General features: G+C 37.3%; 1 protein-coding gene across 14 annotated transcripts in view; it reads left to right on the plus strand.

Moving 5' to 3' along the window:
- NSRP1 (nuclear speckle splicing regulatory protein 1) overlaps positions 1-13,535 on the plus strand; it is a 67,500-nt gene that overhangs the window by 40,957 nt on the left and 13,008 nt on the right. For 13 of the 14 annotated variants that reach the window (XM_065531149.1, XM_065531153.1, XM_074018938.1 and 10 more), the window contains one exon: positions 12,568-12,624. The exons of the other annotated variant lie outside the window; for it this stretch is intronic. In XM_065531149.1, the coding sequence (XP_065387221.1) occupies positions 12,568-12,624 (57 nt within the window). The remainder of the gene's footprint in view (positions 1-12,567; positions 12,625-13,535) is intronic. 14 annotated transcript variants of the gene reach the window in all.

Below are 13,535 nucleotides of genomic sequence, written 5' to 3' on the forward strand. Positions count from 1 at the left end.
TGGCCTATAATTTTTTTGTTTTGTTTTGTTTTTTAATGTTGTGCCCTTGTCTGGTTTTAGTTTCAGGGCTTCACAGAAAGAGTTAGGAAGAATTCCCTCCTCTTTTATTTTTTGGAATAGTTTGAGGAGAATTGGTATTCTTTGTAAGTTTAGTAGACTTTGGCAGTGAAGCCATCAGATCCTGGGCTTTTCTTTTTTAGATTTGTTGTTACTAATTCAATCTCATTACTCGTTATTTGTTCAGGTTTTCTATTTCTTCCTGATTCAATCTTGATAGGTTGTATGTGTCCAAGAATTTGTCCATTTCCTTTAGGTTTTCCAGTTTGTTGGTGTATAGTAGTTCATAGTAGTCTCTGATGATCTTTTGTATTTCTGTAGTATCAGTTGTAATGTCTCCTTTTTCATTTCTGATTTTGTTTGAGTTCTTGGTTGGTCTAGAAACATAATTTTGTAAAATGATTTTCTTGTTAAACACTTAAACCATCATTCTTGATCATCTGATGTGTAGAAGACACTGTACTGGATACTACTGGTAGTAAGTAGAAGGCTGAATAAGACAGATCCCTGCTCTCAAGGATATTTATTATACATTATGAAAATGAATTTATAGATAATTCAAGTTAACACTAAAATATCTTCACTTCTGAGAGAAGCTAAAATTTCAGAAGCTACTAAGGGGCTTTGTTAGGATTAGGGCCTTTTCTCATGCGTAACCAGGAATGAAAGACAGCCTTACTTTGAGAAGACCATTAACAGGTGAATGGATAAACAATTTGTGCCATGTCTATACAATGGAAACACTACTTGGCAAGAAAGAACAGACTTGATACATGATGTGAATTAATCTCAAACTATGCTGAAAGAAGTAGATAACCCCCCCATACAAAGTATATATGTTTCTGGGTTTTGGCTATTACAAGTAAACTGGCTATAAACATTTGTATACAATTCTTTATGTGTACATAGGCTTTCATTTCTCTTAAGTAAATACCTATGCATGCAATGGCTGGGTCGCTTAAGGTATCTGTTTAAATAGTCATTTTTCTAATTATTAGAAATGTCACTTCTTTCTTATACTAGTTTTCTGTATATGCTTGTGTTCATTTTTGTCTCTTGTCTATGGATCTGCTTTGTACTGTATTAGCACTATTATATATACTGTTTTAATTTCTGTGGCTTTATAATATATCTAATGCATATTTTGGGGAAATTTTTACCCTGTTGCTTTCCTATGGAATTGTTTCAAATAGACACATTTTTAGTTTACTTGCATATTCTTCAAAACCTAAATGTTTGAATATTAAAGAAAATGTGGAAAACAAAGTTTTCCTTTTGTGATGAGGTACAGTATTGTAAGACAGTTAGATTATGAGAATCTTGTCCTATGTATGGGATTTGAGTCATCAGTGGTGAACTGTTGAAGTATGACTTGTCAAAGATGATACATTCAGATCCTTTTGGATAGGAAGTGTAATTTTTCTTTTGTTCGTATTTAGAACCATTCTAAAAACACAGCTATGGATGAAATGATCTCTCTGTGACATTTTCCCTGTCACATTTTTATGTTGTAAGAGTATGTCTTTGCTTGCCAGTATACCTTGCCAGGGTTGAGTAATATCATTTTTAAAATCTTTACCAACATGATAGGTGATAAAAGTTAATATTTTTATTTTCACCTCTGTAGTTATTGCTAAGATTGAATATTTTTAATATAGTTAAGAGTCATGTATATTTTCTCTAAATTTTCTCTTCATAGCCTTGTCTTTTTTTTTTTTTGAGACGGAGTCTTACTTTGTTACCCAGGCTGGAGTGCAGTGGTGCGATCTCAGCTCACTGCAACCTCTGTCTCCCAGGTTCAGGCGATTCTCCTGCCTCAGCCTCCCGAGTAGCTGGGACTACAGGCGTGTACCACCATGCCTGGCTAATTTTTTTATTTTTTATTTTTAGTAAAGATGGGGTTTCCCCCTGTTAGCCAGGATGGTCTTGATCTCCCTACCTCGTGATCCGCCCACCTCAGCCTCCCAAAGTGCTGGGATTACGGGCGTGAGCCACTGCACCTGGCCAGCTGTGTCTATTTTTTTCTGTTGTAGTGTTTGTCTTAGGTCTGAGCTTATGTAATGAAAATGTTAGGTACTCATCACAGCTCTTAAACTGTGTACTTACAAGAGTTGTGTGAATATGGACAAATAAGGCCCCTAGTAGAGATTGCTGAGTTATAAGACTTTTAATAAGTGATCTGTTACTAAGTTTAAAAAAGAACAAAAGAACAGGAAGTTCTCAGAGCACAACAGAAAATTTTAGCCGTGAGCCATTTGAAAGAAGGATTGGTTTTTGAACTGTTTTTGTTTAGCTAAGAGCCATTTTGGATAATTGGGTAGGTACAATTTTATTTAAGAAAGAAGCTCATATGTCCCATTGTGCTTTATTAGTTATGGAATAATTATTTCTGCAAAAAGAAAAAACTCAGAACCCATTACTAAATTTTTGTGTTAAAATTAATTTATGATTGAAGGTAATTTAATAATATAAATAATGGTCTAGTATCTATAATTTTTTCAGTGTCATTAGACTATGTTTTGTTTCCTGCTGAAGGAGTACCAATAATACAGACCTAATTCCTTTTTTTTTTTTTTTTTTTTTTTTGAGACCGAGTCTCACTCTGTCATCCAGACTGGAGTGCAGTGGCATGATCTCAGCTCACTGAAACCTCTGCCTCCCGGGTTCAAGCGATTCTCCTGCCTCAGCCTCCTGAATAGCTGGGATTACAGGCACATGCCACCATGCCTGGCTAATCTTTTTTTTTTTATTTTTAGTGGAAACGGGACTTCACCATGTTGGCCAGGCTGGTCTCGAACTCCTGAGCTCAAGTGATCTGCCCGCCTCGGCCTCCCAAAGTGCTGGGATTACAGGCATGTGCCACCACACCCGGCTAATTTTTTTTTTTTTTTTTCAAAATTATTATACTTTAAGTTCTAGGGTACATGTGCATAACATGCAGGTTTGTTACATATGTATATTTGTGCCATGTTGGTGTGCTGCACCCATCAACTCGTCAGCACCCATCAACTCGTCATTTACATCAGGTATAATTCCCAATGCAATCCCTCCCCCCTCCACCCTCCCCGTGATAGGCCCTGGTGTGTGATGTTCCCCTTCCTGAGTCCAAGTGATCTCATTGTTCAGTTCCCACCTATGAGCGAGAACATGCGGTGTTTGGTTTTCTGTTCTTGTGATGGTTTGCTGAGAATGATGGTTTCCAGCTGCATCCATGACCCTACAAAGGACACGAACTCATCCTTTTTTATGGCTGCATAGTATTCCATAGTGTATATGTGCCACATTTTCTTAATCCAATCTGTCACTGATGGACATTTGGGTTGATTCCAAGTCTTTGCTATTGTGAATAGTGCTGCAATAAACATACATGTGCATGTGTCTTTATAGCAGCATGATTTATAATCCTTTGAGTATATCCCCAGTAATGGGATGGCTGGGTCATATGGTACTTCTAGTTCTAGATCCTTGAGGAATCGCCATACTGTTTTCCATAATGGTTGAACTAGTTTACAATCCCACCAACAGTGTAAAAGTGTTCCTATTTCTCCACATCCTCTCCAGCACCTGTTGTTTCCTGACTTTTTAATGATTGTCATTCTAACTGGTGTGAGATGGTATCTCATTGGCAACAAAAGCCAAAATTGACAAATGGGATCTAATTAAACTAAAGAGCTTCTGCACAGCAAAAGAAACTACCATCAGAGTGAACAGGCAACCTACAGAATGGGAGAAAATTTTTGCAATCTACTCATCAGACAAAGGGCTAATAATATCCAGAACCTACAAAGAACTCAAAACAAATTTACAAGAAAAAAACAACCCCATCAAAAAGTGGGTAAAGGATATGAACAGATATTTCTCAAAAGAAGACATTCATACAGCCAACAGACACATGAAAAAATGCTCATCATCACTGGCCGTCAGAGAAATGCAAATTTTTTTTGTATTTTTAGTAGAGACAGGGTTTCACAGCCAGCCTGGTCTCGAACTCCTGAGCTTAAGCAGTCCACCCTCCTCAGCCTCCCAAAGTGCTGGGATTACAGGCGTGAGCCACTGTGCCCGGCCCTGATTCTTTTCTGATGGTTACTACCGCCCAGGAGGTAATCAATTTAAAATTGTATAGTGACACAACAAAGGTCCATAGTCTTTTATTTTCTCTTCGATTTATCTGAGCTAACTGTAAAGGTTTTTTGATTTTTTGTAAGTCTCCCTTTTAGGTCATATCTGACTGTTATTCAAAATGAAGCAAGTATTAGATTGATCAACTAATTTTTATTCTCTACACAGAACAATGGAGGGAGAAGAAAACTAAGAAATCTAGTTGCAGTGTTTTTCTTAATTCTGCAGTTTATGGTGCCTATACTTTGACCACTTTTTGTTTTTTTTGTTTTGTTTGGTTTGGTTTTTGAGATAGAGTCTCCCTCTGTCACTCAGGCTAGAGTGCAGTGGCGCGATCTCCACTCACTGCAACCTCCACCTCCTGGGTTCAAGCAGTTCTGCCTCAGCCTCCCCGAGTAGCTGGGACTACAGGCGCGCACCACCATTCCCAACTAATTTTTTTTTTTTAATTTTTAGTAGAGACGAGGTTTCACCATGTTGGCAAGGCTGGTCTTGAACTGTTGACCTCAGGTGATCTGCCCACCTCCACCTCCCAAAGTGCTGGGATTACAGGCATGAGCCACTGCACCCGGCCAGTGACCACATTTTTAACCCTTATAATATGTATGTGTGTGTGCGTGCGTGTGCGTGTGTGCGAAGTATTGTTTATGTTAATTTTGTTTGTAAAATAGACCAGCCACTTTCTTCCCTTTTTTTGTGGGTTCCTTTCTTATTTGGAATTAAAGCTAACTGGAACCTACTAACTCTTAGACATAAATTTGAATGTTGACCAAATATGGCTCCTTTCCCACTAGATTGTAATCTTTTTGTAGCACCTAGTCTAAGTGCTGTCCACATGTTAGGCTCTCAGCATGTTTACTGAGTTAACTTTAAACATTTGGAAGGAGCTGCTACTTCAGATTTTTGGAAAGGTATTTTCCTGAGATTTTGATGAAGAACCTATCTTGAAATATTAGTGTGTTTTTTGTACTTTTACAAAAGTTCTAATGTTTGCATTTGAACCTGTTTATAAGTTGATTTTTTTTTCCTTTGAGATAAAGTCCCTTATAGGAAGTAAATTTTGTCTCCCTAAATTTAAAACTAATGATTTTATTAGAAGGCACCATTGGCTGAGCATGGTGGCTTATGCCTGTAATCCCAGCATTTTGGGAGGCAAAGGCGGGAGGATTGCTTGAGCCCAGGGGTTTGAGACCAGCCTGGGCAACAAAGTAAGACCCTGTCTCTACAAAAAAATTAAAAAATTAACTGGATGTGGTGACATACATCTGTAGTCCCAGCTACTCCAGAAGCTGAGGCAGGAGGATTGCTTGAGCCTGGGAAGTTGAGGCTGCAGTGAACTGTGATCATGCCACTGCACTCCAGCCTGGACAACAGAGCAGGACACTGTCTCAAAAAAAATAAAAAAGAAGCCACTTTTAATGAATATTCTCCTGTGTTACACTGCAAACTGGTCCTCAGGCATAGAATTAGAATAATTGTCTACCTACTAATTCTGAAATGAGTCAATTAATGACTGTATTGTGTGGTTTGGTCACATTCAGCCTTCATCTTTTTTTAAACAGCTATTTTTCCCTAGATAACTTGTAAGCTAAGATATTTTGTGGCAAGAACGAAATATTTTTGCAATGTTTATACTAAACAAAATACAAAATATCCTTGAAAATAATGCTGATAGAAAAGATCCAATCTCAAAAGGATATACTGCATAATTCATTTAACATTCGTCAGACACAGAGATAATGGTTGCCAGGGATTAGAGACGGAGGAGGATGAGTACGGCTTATAAAGGAGTAGTGCAAAGGAGTATTGTGGTGACTGGTACAATTAAGTGTCTTGATTGTGGTGGTAGTTACATGAAGCTATGTGTTATAAAATGGCATGGGACTACACACACACACAGATGTATATGTATAAAAATGGTGAAATCTGAATAAGCAGTGTGTGTGTACCAGTGTCAGTTCACTGGTGTTGATATTGTACTCTATGCAACTTACTAACATTGGGAGAGGTTAGGTAAAGGGTACGCAGTACTTAACTGTACATTTCTTTGAAGTTTAAAAATACGCTTTTTAAACAAGTACTTCCCCTTCTCACCCCAAACCGGGGCAATTATTAAAAACAAATGTCTGTTCATTTGGCGTGTCCTTGGTATCTTGCCATTTGATTATAGCAGCACAGCAGAGGATACCCTCAAAGGAGAATACTCTCTAACCTACTCAGGTTTGGGGGCAGTGTATTTTTGTTTATGAATAGTTCCTAGTAAAGCCACTATCAATTCTAGAAAACCCATTTCTAGTTATGCTACAGCTCCCATGGTTAATTAAGTATTCAAATATGTGCATCCTACATTTTCCTGTTTATGGACATACTGAATATAAAACCTTCAAGAATCTTAACACAAAGGAAAACATATACAGCCTTTTAAATATTCAGCAGAATAGATTTTTCTAATTCAGTAAATGGAAATATAATTATATTAATGTCACTTCAAATAAATATCAACCTTACATTTTATTAAGCACACTGATAAATGTACTATAAAGAGGAATATTGTTTGCATGCTTTTCTGGTGAATAATTTTAACTATAATACTCCAAGAAAAAAAAAAAAGTATAGCTACTGTGTTCTCATAACTTAATTTTGATTTGTTTAAATATAAGCATTTCTTCAGCTATATATTTTTAAACAGAAATGTAATAATAACAAAAATGGTAGCTAACCTTTGTGAGGTAGGTACTAATATATAGATGAGGAAACTGAAACAGGAAGAAATTAGCACACCTAGAATAACAAGCTAGCAAGAGAGAGAACAGTTGTAGACTGTTTCTGAGCCTACGCTTGTGAACGTTATTCTGTACGTCCTTATGCTATACAGTATAGGAACTCTGAAGTTAGAGATTAATAATCTTTGCAGTTATATTTAAATTTTGTTTTATTCATAGGACACACATGAAATCTATTTCTTCTCTTGCTGAGTTCAGTAAGATCAACCCTTCCCTGATTTATGATTTAAAAGTTCTCTTAAAATTTGTGTTAGTATTTTTAAAAATTTTATACAAGTTTATGGGGTACCTGTGAGATTTTGTTACATGTATATAATGTTTAGGGATCAAGTCGGCAATTAGTGTTTGTTACCCAAGTACAATACGTTTCTGTTAAGTATAGTCACCCTGGCTGGGCGCAGTGGCGCATGCCTGTAATCCCAACACTTTGGGAGGCCGAGGTAGGCAGATCACTTGAGGCCAGGAGTTTGAGACCAGCCTAGCCATCATGGTGGAACCCCATCTCTACTAAAAATACAAAAAAATTAGCCAGGCGTGGTTGTGCGCCCTTGTAATTCCAGCTACTCGGGAGGCTGAGACAGGAGAATTGCTTGAACCCGGGAGGCAGAGGTTTCAGTGAGCTGAAATCACACTACTGCACTCCAGCCTGGGCAGCAGAGCAAGACTCCATCTCAAACAAACAAAAAGGGTAGTCACCTTACTCTTCTGTCAAACACTGAATATATTCCTTCTATCTTACTGTATGTTTGTACCCTTTAACCAGCTTCTCTTCATCCTCCCCACTTCCCTCACTTACCCTTCTCAGTCTCTGTTATCTACCTTTTCACCCTACCTCCGTGTGATCAAATTTATTTTAGCTCCCACATGCAATTGAGAACATATGATGTTTATCTTTTTGTGTGTGCCTTATTTTACTTAAGATAATGACCTCAAGTTCCTTCCAGGTTGCTGTAAATGACGTGGTTTCATTCTTTTATGGCCAAATACTATTCTGTTGTGTATGTATACTGTATTCGTATTTTAGGGATACCTCTAAAAATGTAAAAAGACTTGACCTTTAAAAACATAAGATCTGGCCAGGCACGGTGCTCACGCCTGTAATCCCAGCACTTTGGGAGGCCGAGGCCGGCGGATCATGAGGTCAGGAGTTTGAGACCACCCTGACCAGTATGGTGAAACCTGTCTCTACTAAAAATACAAAAATTAGCTGGGCATGGTGGTGCACACCTGTAATCCCAGCTACTCAGGAGGCTGAAGCAGGAAAATCACTTGAACCCAGGAGGCGGAGGTTGCAGTGAGCCGAGATTGCGCCATTGCACTCCAGCCTGGGCCGCAGAGCAAGACTCCATCTCAAAGAAAAAAAAAAAAGATCTTACTGATTTTGCCTTTAATTGTACTAGTTATTTTTCTATCTGATCTGAATCTAGATGAGTTTTTTATGTTATATAGAAGATCATTTTATGTATTTTTATGTAGGGTTACTATTATAGAAAAAAGTAAGAGTTTTACTGCTACTCTTTTAAGCTTTTTGTATTTGTTTAAACAGGTTTTTGGCATTTTAATCATCATCCTTAGTAGTCATTCATTGTTAAAGTACCTTTATTTAGAAAATTGAGAATCAAATGACCTTCAGAAGAAGATCGTCAATCTTTCCTGACTTTTTCAGGTTAGGTTCAGAGTTATCCACTGATGCTGTTGAATTCTAGGGATATAAGTTTGTGAATAGAATATGTAAAACTATTGCACTCCTTCCATTATGTTACCTTCCTGTGTAAGTAGTAACAGCTTGTTTTTTCAACAGTCATATTTCATTCTTCTAAACAGCTGTAAACATAGAAACAAAATCTTTTGAGATATCTCAAAATAGATACAGATTACATTGGAAAGGCGTTTCCCAGTCTGTGTATTCTATACTTTATAAAAATCTGAAAAGGTAAAGCCGTGTGTTTTTCTTTCCCAAGTTTTCTTTTTGAAAGTTATTTTTTTTTTTTTGAGACGGAGTCTCGCTCTGTCGCCCAGCCCAGGCTGGAGTGCAGTGGCGCCATCTCGGCTCACTGCAAGCTCCGCCTCCCGGGTTCACGCCATTCTCCTGCCCCAGCCTCCCGAGTAGCTGGGACTACAGGCGCGCACAACCGCGCCCGGCTAATTTTTTGTAATTTTTTTTTTAGTAGAGATGGGGTTTCACCGTGGTCTCGATCTCCTGACCTTGTGATCCGCCCGCCTCGGCCTCCCAAAATGCTGGGATTACAGGCGTGAGCCACCGCGAAAGTTATTTTATTTCCCTGAGTATCCTCTATAATAACCAAGTTACATAGTTTAGATTGAAGCAGCCAGTTTGAAAGGCAGCAGGTAAACTCTGACAGATTAAAGGTGACAGACTGAAGGAGGAGATAGGAAAAACTAATAAAAGCAAGTAAAAGAGGAAAACATCCAGCATTTGGAGATGTATTCTCAGTCAGTCCTGAAGACATCAACTCAGTGGTCAAGAAAAACATTTTTCATTCATACTAATTAGAAATACAGACATGAAAATACATTGGAAATATTTACTGTTACTTTCAGTTTTGGTATTTAAAATTGATATTCTAATGAATGAAAGTGTCATATTACATGTAACAGAAATTTGCATTAAATGAGTAATACATGTAATACACAGCTAGTGTACTTAGCATAGCACCTAGCTCAATACATGTTAGCAGCTGTTACTGCTTTTGTTGTCAACATCTTTCCCCCAATTAGTCAGTTTACCATCACCTAAAATGTCTTTAGTTCTTTGCATACTTATTTAATTTATTAAATATGTACTATATTGTAAGACCTTTGTGTATTAAATTTATTTGTCTGTGGTCATAGAGAACTATTTTGTTCTGGTTATTACCATGAAAAAAAAAAAGCACCAATTGCTGATACAATACAACTGAAGATAGCAAGTGTTAATAAACTAGACTACTATAATTCTAGAGCTGAGGATTATATTTAAACATATGTATGTTAATATGTTTAAATGTATATATGTTTAATATATATGTTACTTAGACATGTTTTTATCTATATTTAAGACTTCATTTTTTTTTAAACAGCAGTTTTAGACAGCAAAATTGAGACGGACAGGGATAACCCATGTAGCCCTAGCCATAAAAAGATGTAATTCACATAGCATAAAATTCACCCTTTATACAGTTCAGTGTCAGTATATTTGCAAATCCTGATACTTTAAAAAAAATTTTATTGTGCATATTTAAGGTATATAACAATGTTATGGGATATAGATGGTAAAAAGGTTACTACAGTAAAGCAAATTAACATATCCATTATCTTACATACTTTTTTTGTTTCTGTGGCAAGAGCAGCTACAATTAATTAGCATGAATACCATATATAGTACAATTTTATTACGTATTGTCCTCATGTGGTACGTTAGATCTCTAGACTTGTTCATCTTGTTACATCCCTGCCTCTCCCCATTTCCTCCCACCCCACCCCTAGTAACCATTGTTTTTAAGTTCTTTATCTCTCAGAGATTCCACTTACAAGTGATGTCAGGTACTTTTTTTCTTTTTGTGTTTGGCTTACCATGTAGCATAATGTCCTCCAGGTTCATTCATGTTGTGCAAATGGCAGGATCTCCTTTTTAAAGGCTGAATAATATTCCATCATACATATGTACCACAGTTTCTTTATCCATTCGTCAATGAACACTTAGGTTGTTTCCATACCTGGCTATTGCAAATAATGCTGCAGTGAACATGGGAGTGAACATGATACCTTTACCAGGTGGTGGCTTCATTTCCTTTGGCTATATGCCAAGAGGGATTGCTAGGCTGTATGGTAGTTCTATTTTTAATTTGTTTATAAACCTCCATACTGTTTTCCATATTGACTGTACCAGCCTACATCTGCACCAGCAGTATACAAGAATTCCCTTTTCTGACACCATGCTAACCTTTGTTATTTTCTGACTTTTTTATAATAGCTATTCTAACAGGTCTGAAGTGTTATCTTATAGTGGTTCTGATTTACATTTCCCTGATGATTAAAGCCTGATACTTTTAAGGAAACATATTTTTCTTAAGTATTTTTTTTTCTTAGCTGTATGTAATCTTTACTTTTGCCCATGTGATGACTACTTCCTGTCTTCCTCTTGCATTCTTTTACATTTTTATTCTCTTTGATTCTCATCTAATGTCATATCTCTTTTGGAAAGGGATTCCTGATTCTTCATATACATCTAGTTGCCTTCTCTGCCCTGGGCTTCCCAGCCCTTTGTTTATTCCTTTATTATATTGCTTATCACATTTATATTGTAATTCCCTTTTTTTTTTTTTTTTTTTTTGAGATGGAGCCTGGTTCTGTTGCCCAGGCTGGAGTGCGGTGGCACAATCTCGGCTCACTGCAACGTCTGCCTCCCGGTTCAAGTGATTCTCATGTCTCAACCTTCCAAGTAGCTGGGATTACAAGTGTGCTCCAACACTCCCGGCTCATTTTTGTATTTTTAGTAGAGATAGGGTTTCAACGTGTTGGCCAGACTGGTCTCAAACTCCTGGCCTTAAGTGATCCGCCCGCCTCAGCCTCCCAAAGTGCTGGGATTACAGGCATGAGCCACCGTGCCTGTCCATATATTATAATTATCTCTTTAATTGTCTTCCCTTTCAGACCATTTATCTGAAGCAAGATCTTGTTTCAGTCTCTGGCCTTAAGACAGAGACTGTTCTTGCTTTTTCACTATCCTCAGGACCTAAATATGCCTGGTATGGAAGGCTTTTCAGTACATAGTTTTTGAATGATTATAGCCACGAATAGTTACTGCTGTCCCTAAGCTTTAAGCATAAACCAAGAGCTTGATACACTATATTGAGTGGTGAATGTTAAAATAATTTGCTTTTTGTAAGCTGGGAATCATACCATTTTAGTGTTGGAAGGTACCTGAAATATTATCTAGTCCAGTCTTTCCCCATTTCACACACTCAAACACACACACACACACACACTCACTCTCTCTGTCTCTCTCTGTCTCTCTCTGTCTCTCATGTTCACATGAAGCAAATTGAAATCCATAAAGGTTGAATGACAGTAGTGAGGTTAGGATTAAAAATTCATGTTTCCTCATTTTTTCCTGTACCATTCTATTTTCTCTGATACCTTATAATCTATTCTGAGGATTTACAATGCAAATTCATTTATTTCCTGAAGTTTAGGGGAGAAACCCTGAAAATGTTAGTTTAATTCGTATTATTATCTTTTTACTTTTAGCTATAAGTGGGCACCTGAAAATGTTAGTTTAATTCATAATATTATCTTTTTACTTTTAGCTATAAGTAAGGCACCATTGCCAACCAGAAAACAGGTTGAGCATCCCAAATATGAAAATCGAAAATCCTAAATGTTCTAAAATCTAAAACTTTTTTGAGCACTAATGTGAAGCTCAGAGGAAATGCTCATTGGAGCATCAGATATCAGATTTTCAGATTTGGGATGCTGAACCACTGAGTATTTTAAAAATCTGAAATACAAAACATTTCTGGTCCCACGTATTTTAGACAGGGGACACTCGTACTGGAAAAGAAATTTTAAATTTTTTAAAAAGTGATAATATATTTCTGTTTGATAGACCTCCGTGAGTGAAAGCCTTCAGAGGGAAGCTGCTAAGAAGCAGGCCATGAAACAGGTAAGGTAGAAGACTGGGATAAGTGCATGCAGTGAAGCATTTTGGCTCATTTTTAAGCATCAGTTTTGGTATCTAGGTGCTGAGACTAAAACAGAGTAGATTTAAGGAAAAACACAATGAAGAATTAGCTCCTTATTGCTGTGCTATAGATTAAACCAGTTCTGCTTGTAGATGACTCATTAGTCTAATAATGGATTGTTTGGCCTGTTGTTATTATTGAATTCTTGCTAGTGAGCTTACTTGGGGAAAAAAACCTTTTCACAATCAAAATGGTTTCACAAACTTATAATTATTTGAAACTCATCTGCCAAGAAAGAAGAATATCAGAGATAGATAAAAATATATAGACATAGATATTTATTTATTTTTGAGATGGAGTCTTGCTCTGTTGCCCAGGCTGGAGTGCCATGGTACACTCTCGGCTCACTGCAGTCTCCGTCTCCTGGGTTCAAACAGTTCTCCTGTCTCAGCCTCCCAAGTAGCTGGGACTAAAGGCGCATACCACCACGCCCAGCTAATTTTTGTGTTTTTAGTAGAGACGGGGTTTCACCATATTGGTCAGGCTGTTCTGAAACCCCTGACCTCAGGTGATCCGCCCACCTCAGCCTCCCAAAATGCTGGGATTACAGGCGTGAGCCACCGTGTCTGGCCTGATAATTTTAAAAGACTTGCTAGTACCTTAGTGTTTCCAAGTACTTTTTACATACATTTATCTTTTACAATTCTCACAAACTTGTCCATAGTCCTGATTAAGAAATCTGAAACTCAGAAAGAATAAAGTGCTCCTTAAGATCATACTACTAAATATCAAACTAGGCCTGAAGACTTACTAATTTTTCTACTTCTATACTAGTATATCTTAGATTTTCTGCTATAGAATGTAATGAAATTAAACAATAGCAAGGTGCCTT

Source organism: Macaca fascicularis, chromosome 16 (assembly GCF_037993035.2).
Source record: "Macaca fascicularis isolate 582-1 chromosome 16, T2T-MFA8v1.1".
NCBI classification, from domain to species: domain Eukaryota; kingdom Metazoa; phylum Chordata; class Mammalia; order Primates; family Cercopithecidae; genus Macaca; species Macaca fascicularis.